We start from the raw sequence: 19,889 nt of genomic DNA on the forward strand, positions 1-19,889 counted from the left end.
TGGGTTTGATGGAAGAATATGAGGAGCTCCTAGTAACAGACATGGTATGGCACTTCACAGCTTAGTTTTTGAATAAGTGTCACTTAATCCATTTTTGCCTTTTCTGAAAACACAGGTCACCCCAGGGTCGACCTGTGCTGTGTTTGGTCTGGGAGGAGTTGGCCTCTCTGTTATTATGGGCTGTAAAGCAGCTGGGGCAGCCAGGATCATCGGGGTGGACATCAACAAAGACAAGTTTCCAAAGGCCAAAGAGGTCGGTGCCACTGAATGCATTAACCCTCAAGACTATAAGAAGCCCATCTATGAAGTGATACAGGAAATGAGCGACGGAGGTGTGGACTTTTCATTTGAAGTGATTGGTCGGCTTGACACCGTGGTATGTATTAAAATATACCTTGAGATTTCCACTTCCACAATCTGGAATCTGCTTTAGGCAATATATATACATATATATATATAGTATGTATGTATATATATATATATATATATATATATATATATATATATATATAATATATTAAGAATTACTAGAATGATGAAAGACAATTTTTTGCTTCCATTTCTTTGATCTGGACTGTTTCATTTATTGTTAGGAGAAATTTTTCATTTAAGCATCCCATGGAAAATCATAGCCTTAATACATCATTGTATCTTAACAGAAACAGCACAAAGCCTAGCACGGCACACGCCAGGATCAATGTGTTCAACTTACAAGTTAGCAGGTTTTATTAGGCCACAAGTTTCCATTTTGGTTATGGATGACATGACACAATGTGTGTGAAACACTTATAACATGTAAATGACTCCTGGTTTTACTGTTTTAAAATTTCTGTTCCTAATCTTCAGTAGCAACATTTATCATACATGTAATATTACTTCCATATAAATTCAAATGTCATCAGTAGCCTCAGAGCACATTTTAGCTCTAAGTCATCTAACCTGAATTCTTTTGATTCCTGTACTTGAAGTTCCCAGGGACCACACATCTCCACTGTTGAAGTTCTTCAGTAAGTTGCAGCAATATTGGTAACAAGAAGCTAATCTGTAGTTAAGTCTCTACAGCTTTGCCCTACTGTGATAAGGTATAAATGAATTAAGTTCTAGGAGAATCCAGCTCTTTCCAGACTGAAGGATTTTTTTTTTTTAACATTCCTTTTACATGATCCCTAATGAAAAAAAGTATTGACTGTATTTGAAGGCATCAATTCCTAATACCTACCTGTTTAATGGAAACTATTCTTCAAGCATCATGGAAGGAGTAAGCATTACATAACGGGGGAGAACCCAGAGATTTCTCGTTCTTCAGCAAATGTCCCCCAAAATGACAGGAGAGATGAATTTCTGGATTGTCCTTTAACTTTTCACAAAAGCAGGTGCAGTTTAAAGCAAAACCAATATACATTTTCAGAAGGTAAAAATACACTTTGATATGTCCATTTTACATGGACACAACACTGATCCATTGGAAAGGGACATGAGAAAATATAAGAAAAACTGTTAATGATATCATAAAGTTATCAGACTCACAGGTTGAAAATGCTCACATAGTAAATCAAAATAAAATGAATTAAGCAATTCACAGTTTGCCCAACAACCATATGATAATCAAACTGTAAACTTACTTGAGGAAACAGTGTTGGTACTTTCCATGATAATAAAAAGGTTTTCCACCTTATTACTTTCAAAAGAAGACACAAAATACATAAAAAATCATCAATTCATCTTTCCTTCAAAAACATTTCTTCATGGACACTTTCTACAGTGACCATCCTACAGCACAGTCGCTGGTACCATTAGGAATTAAGGAAGTCAGGAACATAATCCCTTCTCTACACACTTTCTGGCCTGGTCTATATTACACTATATTACATGAGCAATATTAGGAACTATCAGAGAATCTACTTTAATAATGCTCAGTGTGCTTTTATTCCAGACTGCTGCCCTGTTATGCTGTCATGGGTCATGTGGCACAAGTGTTGTCGTAGGGGTACCCCCAGATTCACAAAGCCTCACAGTGAACCCTGCGCTACTACTGACAGGACGCACCTGGAAAGGAGCAATTTTTGGTGGTATGTAGACAGAGTCAGGCTTGAAGACCTGAGTCTAAGAATTTCCCACCTTCTACAAGTGACAAGTCAGAGACCCAACCACGGGTGCTGACATAGTTGGAGGGCAAGGAGTAACTCTCTCCCCTTCTCTCCTCTCCCTGCAATTTACACAGGAGGGAGAAAAAAAGAACTGAAATATTAAAAGCACCCACCTTCCTCCACACCTTGACCTCTTCAGTATAATCAGAGGCCCCATGTGGTTATGCAACATTCTCACCTATGTAATCAGTAGTAAACATCACATCAAATTACAAAAATAAGCAACAAGGTCAGGTTTGAAAAGCAATATAATCAAAAGAAAATTTGATTTCCTCTTGCATGTATACATTCCATCAAGACAGGAAATAAATGGACAGAGGAAATCCTAAAACAGATTTTCTGGTGACCTCAAAACCTAGTCAAGAACTTTCAGTACCACCTCTTCTGATTTTTATGACTGCATAAAGCATCCACATTCCTAGTAGGACATAGGAAATCTGTAGCTATCGTTCACAACATCATCCATGTCTCAAGGATAAGCAACTGCTCAATTTGCTCCTTAACCTAGGCTATAATCAACTGTTCATTACTTCTCCATGAAAGAGTAAAGAACTCAGCCCCTGGCATAGCCAGCGAGAGTTGAAAAATAATTGAAACCCTACAGAAGGATGCTAAAGTATTACCTCTCTATTAGGCTCAACAATAGCAGTCTGTACTTGTAATACTTCTATAAACATTCATTTGATTGTATTGAAAAGTGTATTCTCCGTGTTGCAACTAACAATAATGCTGTCTTCTCTTTAGGCTTTAAGAGTAAGGACTCTGTTCCCAAACTCGTAGCTGATTTTATGGCTAACAAGTTCCAACTGGATCCACTAATAACCAAAGTTTTACCCTTTGAAAAAATAAATGAAGGATTTGACCTGCTTCGTGCTGGAAAGAGGTAGATTTTAAGCTGCTTGTTGTGGTAGAAGGTGGGCTCATTTTGAATGAAAATGTGGAAGGCTGAGAAAGCCTTGGAGTGGTTTGCTTTTTCTCTATCATTCAGTCTTTTGAGCTAGAACATCTAAGATCAGGCTGTAAAAATTACTGTTTTGCAGTTCCTGTTGTGCTAAAACCAATTGCCATTGCCTACAGCACATCTGACTGATCAGAACCACTCAGACTTCTTCACAGTAGAGCATTCATCCTTCAGGGAATAGAAGCCATCCTAATTCCATCATGGAGTCACTGAGGCCTCTGGCTGGACACAGACACCCCCTTTAATATGTGTACATTTGAATTCCATTCATAATATTCCCAATTTGCACTGTGCTACTAGGTGTCGTTACTGTGCGACTGCTTTCTATACAGATATTACCAGCATTTAATCTTAAAGCTACTGTAATTTTTACCTCTTCTTATACCTGATAGAGACTTTTCACAGAGAAAAGTTGTTTTAAGAGTACAAAATGCTATTTGAAATGTAAGTTTAGTTTGGGAAAAGCCAAGTTCCTTTCTTATTTGTACCATTTAGCATTTAGAACCATCGCATAGCATGAGTTTAGGCACCTGCATGTACATGAGGCACAGCTGGTAACAGCCAATAATAGCGCCCTTCCTCTGGCCCCATTGGCCACAGTGGAGCTTCTTTTCCTGTCCCACACTTACTGTCTTGAAGCTTCCAATGATCAAAGACATTTCTTGGACACTCATAACATACACTGGATATATCAACAATCTTGACAAAGAAAAGAAGTCAGCATCCTTAAATAAGTGTTTAAGTAAGGGTCTCATTTTAATTATCTAACATGGCTTTCAACCAGTGCTGACATGCTGATCCCAATTTCACCATCAAAGGGGAAAAGTCAGAGGAGTCACTTGGCCAATTCAGGCAGAGGGTAGGCATGGAGGCCAGAAGTCCAAGTTAGATGAACTGCTACCAAAGTCACTTTTCTCTCTATTATATCACATTGACGCCTAAGCTCTAAAGCAATGAAGTCCAGTAGGTATGAAAGGTTAGTTACCAGTGACTAGTATCATCGTTATTAGGCAGTAAAGCTGATGACAAACACGAAGGGACTTTAAGAATTCCATGAAAAAATGGTGTCAAATGAGACATTTATGTTGGTACCAAAATTATTGCAAATCACAAATTCTTTTATAATACACAATTTCCTCAAATATTTTGAAGATGTCTGTCTAGACATCACCAAAATAAGAGAGCAGCATTCAGCTTCAAATGAATTTGTTAAGCACGCTTCCATTCTCTTTCTGTGAATGCTACATGGGTGATCATACATATTTAAATAAACAGAGCCCCATTAACAAGCAAAGATTCAAAACTATAACTTTCAATTTTGATAAGCATAGGGCAACATGGGCACTTTAATATACTGCTTACAGACATACTGTTGCAGAACAATTGGGTAATTTCCACCAGAAACCTTTAGACACAGAGACACTTTGTCCAACAATTCTACTTTTAGAAGTCAATTTTTCATAGAAAAAGAATGAAAATGGTAACCCACATCTCTGATTGAATATACATATTGTATAGATCCATACATATATATATGTATGAGTAAGAAATTTTTGAATGGCTCACATTAAGGCACTGATTAGATTCTAATCATATTAGAAGTGAAAAAAACTATTAAAATTATTTTAATGCACTTAGAAATTCTCATACTCTCAGGCTCAGAAAAAGAGAATATGAACTTATATGCATAATGTGACCCTAAATTTTCAACAGAGTAGCAGTAAAATGGGAGAATACTCAAAATAGAACCAGAAAAGAACTGCTCTTCTACTTGACGTGAAAGCACAGGAAGGAAAGGGGAATGGCTGGGAACATAGATTTTCTCTGTGATTTACAGAATGTTCCTTTGATTCTAGTGTGCCAGAGTATGAACTGTCTAAATGTTAAAACAGTTTCTTTTATTTCCTATTTCAGTATTCGTACCATCCTGACATTTTGAGATCACACAAATGCCTTCCTTGGACGCAGTCCTCTGATTCCTGTGCTCTACATCACCTGCAAGACAAGCCACACATCATTACCTGTACTTCTTCTTTCTGTGAGATGCCCCAATAAACGAGATGTGAAAGCTCTACCAAAAAGCTGATGTGAAATAATTTTTCAAGCACTTGCTTAAGTCTTACTGAGATCTGGGTAGGATATTGAACATAATCTGGGAAATAGGAGGCCAGTAACTGAGCCTTTGTAGTCATTCTACACATGCCATCTTTTCCACTGAGGAAAGACATTTCCTGAGCTGTTCTGAATTTTTGCATCTCTGCAATACTTAATCATTGACCCCTAGTGGACAGGATCATTCATTTCTCCTAAAACATACATGATAGACTATTGTACATGGGCCTTCAACCCCTTTGGGAAGCCATGCAGTTGGGACAGATGGAGTGAGGCTGTGACTAGCACCACTCCTCAGTTAGCAAGGCTACAAGGAGATTCTGGTTACGTGGCAAGACCCGGCAGAATGTCTCTAATAACCCCATTGCTGACTCATCCCATTGAATGGACACTCGATGACTTCTCTAATATTTCATACAATACTGCTGAGGCTGTTGTTTCTGTTTTTCTGCAAATGTGCAATGATTCCTGTAACCGGTATAACACCTCAAAGTGATCGATCATGTTATGGTGAAAGGGTCTTTAGCAACTTAAGGCAATGACACGCAGCTAAAAGCATACAATAGTACAAGAGAACCTACACTGTCACCAAACATCCTGTTACGTGCCCACCTTTGTCCTGGAGCTTGCCCTAATATAAGTAATGCTTTCCTTAAGAAATGGCTTGATAATATCTTGGAAGAAATGGGGCAATCATGGAGGCTCAAAGACTTTGTCTACTGTGCAGCCTCAAACTCTGACAACACATGAAATGACACATTTTGGTTTCTCACCATGAAAAGCAGAAAGTATATTGGGCATCTTCTAAAGGGAGACAAATGTGAACCTCCAAACAAAAATGGCTTAAAACTTCTACCTTATATTGACACTTATGTTCAGCAAGAGAAAATAGTGTGGAGAGATAAGAAGAAGTTTTTTGTAAAGGCCCCTCTGTTCACGAAAAGGTTGAGTTGCCCTGATCCCTTTCACTGACACTTAACAAATGAACAAAACACAATTGAATCAGTACTAGGTGAAGGTGATGGTAATTAGTATATGACTGATTATAAGATTTAATCAAGAATCTAGGCTCTATGCCTTTGTAAATTCCTTCCATTTATGAGTGTTCTTTTTAATTCTGCACTCTTAATATTTTAAGTAATGTTAGTTTAGGTTTAGTGAAAACTGATTTTGGATATAAGTAAACCACTTGTCACTATGTAACCACATGTGCTGCCAACCATGGAGTTCCTGGCTTCAGCCGCGTGAATGCAGGTTTGAATGAGTAAGGGTTTGCTGAAAATGTTTTCTTTGAAGCACAATAATAATGTTATTTTAGGATTCTTCTTGTATTCTCTTAACCATGAAGTAAAAAGGAAACAAATGGATATCATGCAAAAGCATGTCATGAGTTCTGTATAAATAAAGAAGGCAGCTTTATTGAGTTGTCCATTATGAGCATCTTGCCATAGTGGTCCACGTCTCCCTCTGTCTTCTTGCCAATCCACGCATCCTTTTCAAGCGGTCAAGTCAGTAGGAGCTGGTCTCTGGCAACCCCTATTTCTGTTTCCTCAGTCCGTAATCTCATTTCTTCTCTTTTCCTTTTCTTATCTTTTATTGGAAACTTTCCAGCACTTCTCTTCCAATTCTTCAAATAGTTTAGCAAACATTATTGTGAACCACAGTTACCCATGGAACCCCAGAACTTGTCACTCCTCTTTGTGTTGTAAATCACTACCCAACCCCACTGGACCTTGCTCTCCCCCACCATTCTAAACGCTTATAATGCCTCCTCTAACTTCAGACCTACTTCTTAAAGTTTTACACGTCAGAGAGAACATGTTCTTGTCTTTCTTTGGCTTATTTCACTTAAAATAATGGTTGTCCATTTCACCCATATTGTGGCAAATGTCAATATTTTAGCATTCTCATGCCCAGACAGTATTCCATCGTATAGCTTTACCACACAGCCCTTGGAAAGTTCCTGAGACAGCATGTCCCTAAGATAACCACTTATCTTAGGGATGCTCAGTCACTTTTACATTAGAGCTAGATTATGTCTGTTCCAGAGAAAGACAGGCAGTGCTCAATGCCTGCCTCACAGCACGTGCATGTAAACCTTGAGGCCTGCATCCTGCTCCCACTCCTACTTCCCAGGTTGGGCTGGGCAGTGAGGAAAGAGCATAGAGGTAGGGGGTTGAGGTGGGGAAAGAGGCGATGCCTAGTGTTGTTGTAGAATGGCACAGCCCTCAGGGAACCTTCAGGACCCCACACCAGCTGTTGGTTACGTTCACATTGGTAGGGACAGAATGAATTCAAATAAAAGTTCACAAAGGGTGCCACATGGGCCAGGCATTTGGAGCAGTGACTGGAACATCTGCAACTCACATCTGAGTACCTCGCATCAAGTTCCAGCTCCCCTCCCATTTACTGCTTTCTCCTTATGTGCACTCTGAGAGACAGCAGGGGATGGCTCAAGACGTTGATCTCTGTTGTCCATCTGGGGGATTCTGTTGAAGTGTACAGCCTCCTGCCTTCAGCTGGGCCCAACTCTGGAGGTTGTGGGCATCTGAGAAGTTAGCCAGCAGATGGGAGGTGTGTGTGTGCTTTTCTGCGCATGTGTGCATGCACTCGTTATCAAATAAACAATAAGTGGAATCATAGAGTGACTAGTCCTAACATTCATACACTCAGGATGTGCTAGTAGCTTCTGTCAAATTTTGACTCTGGCATCAAGAGCTTAACTTCCATGCTTGCTCATCTCCAATAAGAAATGTAACTTTGTAAATGTATGTGGTTTGCACTCACTTGTAGCCAGCAGGACACAGCTTAGTAAAATGAATGTCGATTACATTTAAAAGAGACAGAATTCAAGGTTGATAGTTTAACTGCTCAATAACCCCAATACACTGCTTTAGCACCTCCAGAGAATGTACATAAACAAAAGGAGTAATACCACATGAACATTATCCACGCACTGCTTCACAAATCACACATCTGCTCTAGGTCCAGAAAGAAAGATATTGATTAAATTTTCATGAAATCATTCAAATGAGGAAGTAGAGTGAGAGCATGTGTGTATTTTGTGATCATATGTTCAGATATCATTCATCTTTATTCACAAGTGGCATTACACAAGTAACTGGAACTAGATTTTTTCCTCAAAATGTTAGGGGAGAAATAAGATTTTACTATAACAGTGATTATACCATTTTCTTTTTTTCTTGTTCTGAATTTTTTATTTTATATGATTATTTTCCCCCAGCCAGATATGTTGAAAATCTTAAAAATTAAGAAAAACTAGAAATAGGTATTAGAATAGATACCTAAGTACCATTTATGAGGATTCATTTATTCACATCCTGTCACAATCGTTCATTTCATGTACATATGAATATGTATTTCCATTGTAGACATTGTGCTATCCTGACATCTAACCTTGTATCAGTTAAAGTCAATATGCAGCTCTGTAACCATTATTACACCTAAGAAATTTAACATTTTTTGATAATGTTATGTCCAAATGTCTCCATTAATTTCCCTTGTACTTGCGATTTTCTGTTTTCCTTGGTTCTATATTACTTTTAAAATATCAATAATTGACATTTCATTTAGTTATTGAACTTTGTTAGACCCTTTTTATCCAAGCTAGCTCTCTTGCTTGTGTTTCATGAGTCTATGTTTTAGAAAATTCAAGCCCTTATCTTTCGGAAAGCCATGGAGGCTGAGCCTGTCCAGTTATTTCCACATGAATTTTTAAAACAGTTCTGACAAAATTCCTGCAAATTAATATTATGTTTTATCAGAGGCACATAACTGGTTCATTCCCATTATTGATTCAGCTATTTGATCTCTTAATGAACATGACACTTTCAAGACCAACTCATGTTTTGAATTTTTTTTTTTTTTTGCCTTGAGCTCATTAACTAATGTATAGAGTGTTTCTTGAGTAAAAGGTAAAAATTCTGCATCCTAAGAACCGTGCATCTAGTGGCTTTGTCGTCCATTGATGATTCTTGCCTAAGGGCACTTTTTGGTTTATATTATTCTTGCATATCTCTTGATTGACAAATGAGGGTTCTATACCATTTCAAGCATCACAAAGGAAGATCCACAGACCTTTCCAAATCAATATACATAACATAGGTACAGGAAGAGACAAATCCAAACAAATGATTTCAAGCATTGAAAGCTACAGCTAGTCACGAGGAAAAAATATATAAATAGTTTGGAAAGCAAATGCTGCTATTTTTCCATGAGAAGCATTGTAGAAAATAGTATGTGTGAATATGAGTGTACAGTTTTATTAAAATGAAAGCAGGGAAGGTAAAATGCTGGAAAGATGATGACTCTAAGTGTTCATTATATTCTAGCATCCACAAAATATAAAATAAATTAAAACTGAAAAAGAACTCTTTTCTATCTGCAAACAGATTGGAACTAGCATTTTCAGTGGCGATATCATACAAGAACTAGAAAAGCATTTCATTTCTCAAATGTCTCAGAGGTGATGAGTGATCTGGAAAACTTCCCTTTGAAGGAAATGAAGGGTAAGCAAAACACTGTAGATCAAGGCAGTTACTAAACCTGTAATGGAAAGAGCATCTGGCACTGGTAGGCATCTCCACTTGCTTCCCCTTTGTTGAATATTATGGCTATTTCCACTTCTCAAGTCCCAGAGACATACTCAGTGCAATGCTTTCTATTTCAGAAAACTACAACCACTAAAAGACATCAACTCAAGCTGTGTAAGCATGAATGTTTACTTGACAGTCAGTTACTGAGACAACTGCTTCTGCCAATGGCTAAGCCATGCTTTCAGTTAGGAAAATAAAAGACTGCAGGATCAGGAGTGTAGTGTACAGGTTGAGACACCTGTGTCCAATGTCTGAATGCTGGGTTTGACTCTTGGCTCTTGCTTCAAATTGCAGCTCCCTGCAAAGTTAAATCTTGCTATGTAGTGGGGATGGCTCATGTAAGTGGATCCATCCCACCTGCACACAAAACGTACATTGAGTTCCTGGGTCTTGGCTTCAGCACAGCACAGTCACATTCATTGTGGACATTGGAGGTGTAAACCAGCACAGGGCAATGTTCTCTCTCTCTCTGCCCCTAAACCCTCAAATAAATAGATGATTATATTTCAAACAAAGCAGATTTATTGTATAAAACTGATTATAGATTTGTTGGAAGCCGAAACGATTATAAAGGGCATTTAGAGGCGACTCATGCCAAGAGAGCTTGACTCAGCCTTGGCTGCTCCCTCTGAGGAAACCAGGCAAGGCTGGTGCCTGGAGGAACGAGCTGCTGCAGGATGGAACCCCATCCATGATACAGGATGGCATTATTGAAAACTGAAAAGAAATACCTCCTCCCTCTTCCTGCCTTCACAGCTCTCTAGTACCCTTCACTGGCAGAAATGTTAGGGAAACCGAGTGTCAAGGAGGTGTGAGATACTGTTTTTACAGGGTCACAGTTCAGTGGCATAGGACAAACTATTAAAGACTAGATGCTGTGAGGTAGTAGGCAAACAACAACAACAACACCACAATACACATGTTTTTGTGTTTATGTGATACCCAGACATAATCCTTTCGACTTCCACCAGATTGCTACATTCAACTACAAGGAAGCTCTAATTTCAGAATGCTAAGCTCTGCCATTTGACCCTCCCTGGCACTTGGGGAACTATTTCAACAGGCATCTCTTCTCCAGTGTGATGAGCAGATCCAGTCTTCCTAGCTCTATTTCCATTCCACCAGCACACAGCATTAACAGTTGTAAAAGAGAACCAGGCAATGCAACTTCCCTCCAGCTGCTCTCCTGTTTCCTTCCCTTCCTCTCAGAATGGCTTGCATGCTCTCTGATCCTTTCTGGCTGCCCAGTCTCCTGGATGCAGCCCACCTCTCTCACACATCCACACAGGTCCTCCAGGAGCCAGGCACCTACCTCCATTAACCACTCTCCTCCTGTCACTTGCTGTTGAGTTCTCACTGTTCCCTGACACACTTTAAATGATAAAATGGTATTAGGTAATTATACCAGTTTCAGATTCTTACTCATCTCTTTGGCCTTTTGCTGCCAATTTTCTTGAATCCTGCTCTTTCCAAAACTTCTCTTTCAAGAAATCAGTACACATGAAGAACTAGAAAGTATCATCTTTCTCTGGAGACAAATCCATGTGTTAAGTCATTTTGTGTTGGCCAGATGTTCCCCAACACCCAAAAGGAAATGCTAATCCGGGCATTTCAAAATTACCCAAATTTAACATGTTGAAATCAATCTCCCCAACCCTGCTTTTTAAATCAACAAGATCACTTATGTTCCTGAGTACTCTTTCAAGTTGGGACATTTGCAGTTGTTTTGCTATCATCACCAGTACTCTGGTTTCCCTGAAGAATTTATCTCTTCATCAGCACTCCTTTGCCATTCCACTGAGTCCTAGGAATACAACAGGAGTGTAGACATGTTCTAATCTTTTCTAACCCAGAGTTCTAACCCTAATTTTGCTGCAGCCAGTTGGGAGCACAGTTTTGGGCCTTTCTTTCTGGCCCCATACAAAGTCATAATAGACTATAATATTGTCATAACAGGGGGGAGAATAGTGGGACAGTTGTAATGAAAGAATGCAAGAGGAAATCCCAGAGCCTATGGAACTGTACCATGAAATAAAAATAAAGGTTAAACATGGAAAAATAAAGAAGTCATAATAATCATACCTCAGTCTCATTGACTGATGTGAAATAAAACAAGTTAATAAATATAAAGCATTTAGAACAATGCTTCACACATACTGGGTACCTCTAAAATGTCAGCCACTGCTATTATTACTTGCAGCTCTGATAAAAACCTCTTACACTCTTACCTCAGGCAACTTTCTTCTTTTCTTTTAGCATCTCTAAAGCATGACTTGCAATAAGATTTTCCTAATAAGAGTTAACTTTTCCAACGTAAGTAAGATACTTAGTTGTTACTACTCAATAAACTGTGGGTAATACTAGCGATAGGATATGATGAAATAAGATGCATGAAACATGACCAAAAAACCTTCACCCTTAAAAAGCTATCTTTGAGGGACTAAACTATTGTAATACTGCAGGGGAAATCAGGGGAGAGATGAGATTTGTGAAGGCAAGAGAATCTCAGAACTTATGGATCTGTATCATAACATTAATTGGTTAATTTAAGAAAAGAAATTTGAAACAAGCCAAGAGAAACAAAAGATATCTTTGTTTCTGGGGGTGTTGAGCAGTGGGTAAAACACTGTACATGAGGCTAGCATCAGTATGGGTGCTGCTTTGAAACTCAGCAGCTGACTTCCAATCCAGTTTCCTACTTATGTGCTTTTCAAAAGCAGCAGAAGATGGCCAAGTTTCTGGGACCCTTGTAAACCATGGGGGAATCTGGATAAAGTTCCTGGCTCCTGGCTTCAGTCACTTAAGAGAGAAAACAGCAAATGGAAGAGCACTCTATTTCTATAGCTCCTGCTCTCTTCAAATACTTTCAAATAAATAAATAAATAAATTCTGAAAAAAGCTATTTTGAATTTATAAGCCACATTCTCTTATTGTATGCATTTTATATTTTGATGTTTTTATTTTATTAAGATTATTGGATTGGTGCCATTTTGCGCAACATTTAAATCACTATATAATTTTTGCTTCAGTATTTTCTTAAAAATGATCATTTGCCTGGTACTTCATCAGTACTTCACTAAAATGTTTTTGAGTTTGGCATTCAGTACAAAGAGTATCTCATTAGCTTTGCCTGCTGCTCCTCTCAGAGAATTCATGAGGAGATCCAGGAACAAACATTTCCAAGAACCAAAACAAGCTCTTTATGCCAGGGTCCAGATTTCAGTAGGCCATCCAGGTTTTAAATTATGGGAAAGGAAGTAATCTTAATTCTCTCACCTTCCTTGGCTTTCACATTTAAGTGAAAGAGTAAGAAAGGACCAGATGCATGGTGTTAGATTTGGGTAGATGAAACACATTGCCCTAGCAACTTAAATCTTTGCTCCTTATCCTGTTTAAATTTCATATTTCCAAGTTTTCTTTGCACTCACAAGAGGCAACATGTTTTTTCATTCCAAACAACTTTTAAGTAAATATTAACCATATTATACTGCCAAGTCCTTTGACCTGCAAGTGAAGGACTTTGGACAGGATGATTCCTAGGCACCTTGTCAGTTACTGTGCTTTATAATGGGCCTTGCAAAATGTGGAGGTGGCCTTTGTGGGTGGCAGACAACTGGATGGCTCACTCCAAGGCTCTTCTGCCCAGGCCCCCTTTGGCACAGTCGAGGACAGAGTGTGAGCTTCTGAGCCACACAGATGTGCCTTGGGATTCTGTCACTGCTACATAGCATTTTCACAGCACCTTTCAAGATGGTATGCCTTTCTACATTCACACATCCTCAACCCTCTGATTTCATTGGATTAGTTCATGGCCAGACATTTGACTTAGGCTCGATATTTCACCAAACTAATCACAAAAAAGTTCTTGCACATAAGACAAAATAGAGTTGTGTCCAGGGTCCAGTAAGAAAATTGGTTGGTAAGTGCGGGAGGGTATTGGGAAGAAAGTACGGAGGACGTAAGGCAGGGAGAGAGGGAGAGAGGAGGAGATGGAGATAGAGGGAGAGGGAGAGAGAGAAATGTGAGATAGACTGTGAGTTCTGATGGCCAGTTAGTCAAGATACATCACTTACTTGTTTTCTTGACTTCTTATGTTTACGTTTCCTTAAGATTTTTAATTTTCATTCAAATGCAGATCAAATTTAGAGAGAGTAGAGACAGAGAGAAAGCTCTCCTTCTGCTGTTTCACTCTCCAAGTGGCCACATAGGTTGGAACTGAGCCAAACTGAAACTAGGGTCAGAAGTCTTTCAGGTTTCTCACACTAGTGCAGGGTCCCAAGGCTTTGGGCTATTCTCAGCTGCTTTCACAGGCCACAAGGAGGTAGCTGGATAGGAAGAAGAGCAGCCCAAACACAAAAACGAGAACACAGGGGATCCTGGCAGTTGTAACATGATGATTTAGCACCTAAGTCAGTGAGCCGGGCACTATAGTGATTTTCTTTTTCTCACTGTAAAATTCTTATTAACATTATCTTGAATACAATTTTGCTCTTGTACCTATCGACTGTTAGCAAGGACATCAAGGAACTTACTTCATGTGCAAAATAGAAAAAATAATAGTAACAAATTCCTTGGAAGGCTGCTCTGAGGGTTACGCCTGAAAATGAATGAATCACTTCCCATACAGTTCTACAGACTTAATAAGTGATGAATAAACTGTGGACATTTACTCTCTGTAAATTTATATATCAAAATAAGCCACCAATATATGCAGAATTAAAACGGTTCTTGATACCCAACCATGTCTGTCTCTCACTGAACAAACATATGGAAGAGTTTCTCAGATGGGTCAGGGCAGGGGCACTACTTGACATCACCCACATCCTCTGCTGAATGGCTAGACTCCATTCTGCACCATGGTCTCCACAAGTCAGGGGAGGTAAAGACGGGTCAAGGAGCAGACTGAGGGTCATTATCAAGCAGTGATTGCAGGCAATGATTGCAAGACCACACTGAAGAGATGAAAGACCGTCTGTCCCTGTGTGATGGCATGGAGCAGCCCAATATGACTCTCTGCACTTCTGTAAGTAAAGCTGGAAACAGACACTTGGTGCTCCTTGACAAGTCTATTCAAATACATGCCTAAGCTTATGAGTATAGTTGGCTGACTATAAACCAACACATGGTTATCTGCACCGTGTCCCTACAAGTATTGGTGGAAGACTCAAGACTTCCTCAAAATTAAACCTATACTCTGTATTTTCTTTGTCAGTTTTTTAGCATGTGACAATTTGTAGCACTTTGCTTTTATAAACTTTTTAGTGGCTGGTGCGCTTTTGTGTGTGTGTGTGTGTGTGTGTGTATGTGTGTGTGTGTGTTTTATCTTGTATAATACAGTTTGGTAGGAATAGGGATTACACTGAGTATGGTCCCATTTGCCAAAACAGTCATTGATCTGAAACACAAAGGGCTTCTCTCTCTAAAGCCTCTTTGGAATCCTTCAGTGGGAATGCCTTCCCTCTCCTAAGCCCTGCCCAGCCAGGATCATTCTCTTGCTTATGCACCATTGTTCTCCATGGACTGTGCCTTTCCTATGCCAGATATAATAACAGAATGCTCCTCTTTGCCAGTGTTCCATGAGAAGTGCTTCACATGTTTATTTCATTGATATACCAAACAATCCTTTGACCTGGTACTATTGTCCACCCAAATCTTACAGATAACAAACTTCAGAGAAGGAAGTTAAATAATTTCAAGTTCTCACAACTAGTTATGTCTGTTTGACTCCAAAGGCCACCCAGTGCCCTGAACCTATGCTGCCTTTGGCACTAGTCAATGTTACTCCACTAATGCCTACCCAGTCTAGAACGGTGGAGTGACAGGTCCACCACACATCAGTCAGGGAGGTGATGCTGACTGATGTCATGTAAAGCAGAAATGCCAGCGACAGTGAGAACCTTTGCTACAACAGTTGGGTGCCTAATTCTGGGCTTTGGAGAGGAGAGAACTTCAGCAAACACACTCATTGGCTCATTCTGTCCTGCTTCATTGGTGCTGCTGCTTTTCCCCTCCTCCTTTCCAGTTGCAGCCTGTAGATTCAAAGTTCAAACTTGGAGCACACAAGGAGAAACAGTACGCTAAATTATCTTAGTAGGATTGAAAGAGGAGACGCATGGACACACACATGAAAAGATATGTATTCAAATGTACGTGTAGGGAAATGGTTAATCTAACAACAACAACTTGTAATCTGCAGAGTGCATTGCAAAACCAAGGTTTTGAATTCAGGTTTTGAGTTCTGTTTTTCTGATTTGATTTGGTGTGAGACGAAGCTGATGGGTGTGGCTTAGAAATTCAAATCATAAATCATGTGCAAATTTGATGACACAAGAGCAAACAAAATATCTGTGCTATATATTTGCTTCATGTACTTGTGCAAGCAAGAAGTCCACAAGAATTTGCCAGTCTCCTGGTCTGCAGAGAACTCAGAATCAACATGAGCACAGCAGGAAAAGTAAGCAAAACCCTTTTTCTGTTGCAATTACACTCTCTTCATAAAGGACATGGCATTGATGAGCAATTAAAAATTCATGTGTACATTAGAAGGGATATATGCTGATATATAATCTGAAATATATGCTATATTTACAATGTGTGCTGCACTGCAATGGAAACATTATTTCAAATATCTTTCAGTAAAATGCATAAGATCTGTTTATATTGATTTTACTCAAACAGCAAATAAGTTTATAATAGTTTGATATATTATTCCAAGACCATTATACCTAATGTGAATATTTTATGTTTGTATGTCTTTAATCAGGAATGTATCTATGATAAAACATCCATAATTTAAATATGCTAGTGTTTGTAATATGCAATTTCTGAACCCTAGAATTTTAAGAAAGATTACAAGAATTTGTTTCAAAGACAGTGAAATATAATTTGTACAAAATCTCTTCCACAAGTATTTTTCTCAAAGCATAATGATCACCATATTAGAAGACAAAGGCAATATTAATTTGTAATTTTTACAAAAATCTAAATGGAAAGTATCTATTCCATATGAAAATCAACATGATTTTTCAAAAAATACAATCTCACACAACCAAAGTCTCTTACTAATTCTAGGCACAAAGATACTTGGTTTTAAATCTTTCATAAATTTATACTTTTTAAAACAATTTGCTTACAATTTTGGAGAAATGTATTCAGTCTTTCAAAATAATCTGTTCATTTCAAGTGCTTCATTACAAAAGCAATATAATGATATGCAGTGTATTTGCTGTGTTAGGAACAGATGATACAGTGAAATACTATTTCAGATCCTCTTAAAAGTTCAAAGGCAAACTTAAATAAGAGACTGATGGAATTATGAGTCCTTATGAAGGACTATACTGTTGTAGCACATGGGGGAAATCCGTTGAAGGATGGGAGTTAAGGCAGGATTTCCAAGTCTATAGAAAATTGTACAACAAAATTTAAAAATTCAAAATAAAAGAAGCCTTTATGAATAAAATTGGTTGGAGGCACATGAGCAGCTAATTGCCAGTGTTCTTAATCTGTCTTGAATTATTTCCATTATTACTCTTGAGTATTTACAACAGCACTTTCTATTTAAGTAAAAATAATTAGAAAAAAAACCCTCAGTTTAGTCATGCACAGCTTAGAAAAAATCTTAAATTGACACAGTCAAAGTGTAAACCACTTACATTAATACATTACACATGAAGAAATGGGACATCTAGCAAGCCTGTCCTCTCAGGTACACATCAATCACTCAGCCTGCTGATAGTGCTTCCTTTATGTTACACTCATTTCCTTTCACTTTCCTCAGATGGAAAATAACATTGACATAATAAAGCAGTCGTGAGAGGTTAATAAATTAATACTGTCAAGCACTTAGAATAATAGCTGGTACATAGAGTAAGTTATTACATGTAGGTCATTTCTATTATTGCTGGTGTTGCTTAACATTTTGTTGACTTTTCACCACTACAACAAGAGGAAAATTTCAATTCTCTAGGAGCCAGTATTTTGACTTTAGAAAATTGCTCCCTAAATCAGCTGAGCTTCAGTCTTTTCATTCCAAAATTAAGGCAAAACAATGCAATTATACTCTTCATTCTTAAATCTTAATTCTTACAGATGAAGCTTGTAACTCATTACAAAACACAATGTAAGTGCCTCTGATTATCAAGACCTCAATAATATTCGTGTGTCAACGTCAAGTACTATTATGTTTATTGACTTAGTTGAGAAGCTGTTAGAGAGATTGACTGGCCAACCCTGGTACAGTCTCAAACACCACAGCAAGGTAGCCAAAGTCAGGATCTCAATCCAGGCCTCTCACATGTGTGGCAGGAAACAACTCAAGACAACAGTCCTGTTTCTTAAGGGCTGTGTTATCAGGAAGCTGGAGTTAGGTGCTAGAGGGAGGTATTGAACCCAGGCCCTCTGATGCTGGATGTGGGCATCTGAATTGGTGGCTTCATTACTGGATCAAACACCCATCACAAAATTTATTTTGACACTGAAGATGGAGAACATACTCCATAGTAGGAGCATTTGAACATAAATTAGGAAAACGAACTCTCAGAAGGATAAATTTCAACTAAATTCTTGACATATTTGCAATTATATTAATTCTCTTTCAAGAAAGCTCACAATTGTGTTTGTCTTACTAGAGTCAGTTTGAGGAGCTTCAGCTTCTTAAATAATTAATATCATAGAAAGAGCAGATTTCATGTGTTTCATATGTAAAGTTCGAAGAATATAACCACACTTCCTTCTCTTCTTCTACTTCTCTGAATCTCCCTCATTGCTTCCTTCCAGTTTTATTTAATATTGACAAAACATAATTTCAACCCACAATATGTGCACACGCAAACAAAATACTGTGAGCACAAATCTTATCCAAGAGTCTCTACACATAAATAACAAAATTAACAACTCAAAGTTTTAAATCACTAATGCAAATAAAGAGAATGAAGATGTGCTCAAGAGAGAAAATCAAGAATGGGCAAATAAAGAGAGAGAAGTCATCCTGATCAATTATCCAAGATCATACACATAACATCAGAACCTTGTTTTAAGCAGAAAATTAAGCAACGAAATAACAGCTTTTATGTGAATGTAGGCTGACTTTCAAAAAATAATTCTTAGAGTTTCATGTGCAAAACAGCATTTGTGCATACAGTAGCAATCAGGAACGACCAGAAATAAACACTCTTGGTGAGGGGAATCAAACAAATGATGCCACTGGTGAATATATTCCTGTTTATCTCAATATCATAGTAGAGTGTTTCTCTCTCCTTATAGTATTGCTTTGAATATCACTTTCAAACAGCTCTTTAAATTTTCTTTGTTCATTGCTGTGATACACTTCTTAGGATTCAAACATGATGTTACGTGCATGTGACATGCATGTTGATGAGAATCACAATCCCTGCTGTTAGACTGGGGGAAATGGCATCATCCTTCTGCTTGACTTTCCAGGTAATCAAATGCAAAGCAGCTGTGCTATGGGAGCGAAACAAGCCCTTTTCCATCGAGGAGGTGGAGGTCGCACCACCTAAGGCCCATGAAGTTCGTATTAAGGTGAACCACTTTTTATACTTCAGCAGATTTTTACATGCAAAACTTTCAGAAAATATTAAATGGAAAAATTTTTTAAATACATTCAACAACACTGAATACATGTTTATCCAGGCAACAGAATTGCATTTGTAATTAAGGAAAGATAAACACTTGCTTTTAATCATTTTAAAACTGAGCAAGAGCATGTATAGTGAAAGTGGAGAATATTAAGAGAAAATGTATGTATTTATAGAAAGAAAGGATGCATGATTTCAAAATTGACTACTACTGGGTACTTCCATGAGTTAATGCGCAAGTTTCATTTGTACAACTCATACATTCCTGCACCCTAGATAAGACATATATGTCAGGATAAATTATTTCACAGAATATTCCAAATGGCTTACTTAAGGGGATGAAGGCAGACTAGGCACAAAAGGCTTTAGATTCACCTTCAGACTCAACTGAATTGTAATTGGGAAAAGTAGGGAGTTTTAGTAAAACTCCTTAGAAGTACACCTCCACGAAATGATA

At 38.2% G+C, this 19,889-nt stretch overlaps 1 protein-coding gene across 3 annotated transcripts in view; it reads left to right on the forward strand.

The window, feature by feature from the left end:
* LOC131480815 (alcohol dehydrogenase 1) overlaps positions 1-19,889 on the forward strand; it is a 38,980-nt gene that overhangs the window by 10,452 nt on the left and 8,639 nt on the right. Inside the window, exons 6-9 of one of the 3 annotated variants that reach the window (XM_058667013.1) lie at positions 116-376; positions 1,934-2,069; positions 2,892-3,030; positions 5,023-5,390. The exons of 1 other annotated variant lie outside the window; for it this stretch is intronic. In XM_058667013.1, the coding sequence (XP_058522996.1) occupies positions 116-376; positions 1,934-2,069; positions 2,892-3,030; positions 5,023-5,047 (561 nt within the window). In that variant the 3' untranslated portion in view covers positions 5,048-5,390. Of the gene's footprint in view, positions 1-115; positions 377-1,933; positions 2,070-2,891; positions 3,031-5,022; positions 5,391-16,151; positions 16,291-19,274; positions 19,377-19,889 lie in introns of those variants that run through there. One more of the 3 variants, XM_058667011.1, reaches the window with a different exon arrangement.

This window comes from Ochotona princeps, chromosome 7, assembly GCF_030435755.1.
Source record: "Ochotona princeps isolate mOchPri1 chromosome 7, mOchPri1.hap1, whole genome shotgun sequence".
Taxonomy (NCBI): Eukaryota; Metazoa; Chordata; class Mammalia; order Lagomorpha; family Ochotonidae; genus Ochotona; species Ochotona princeps.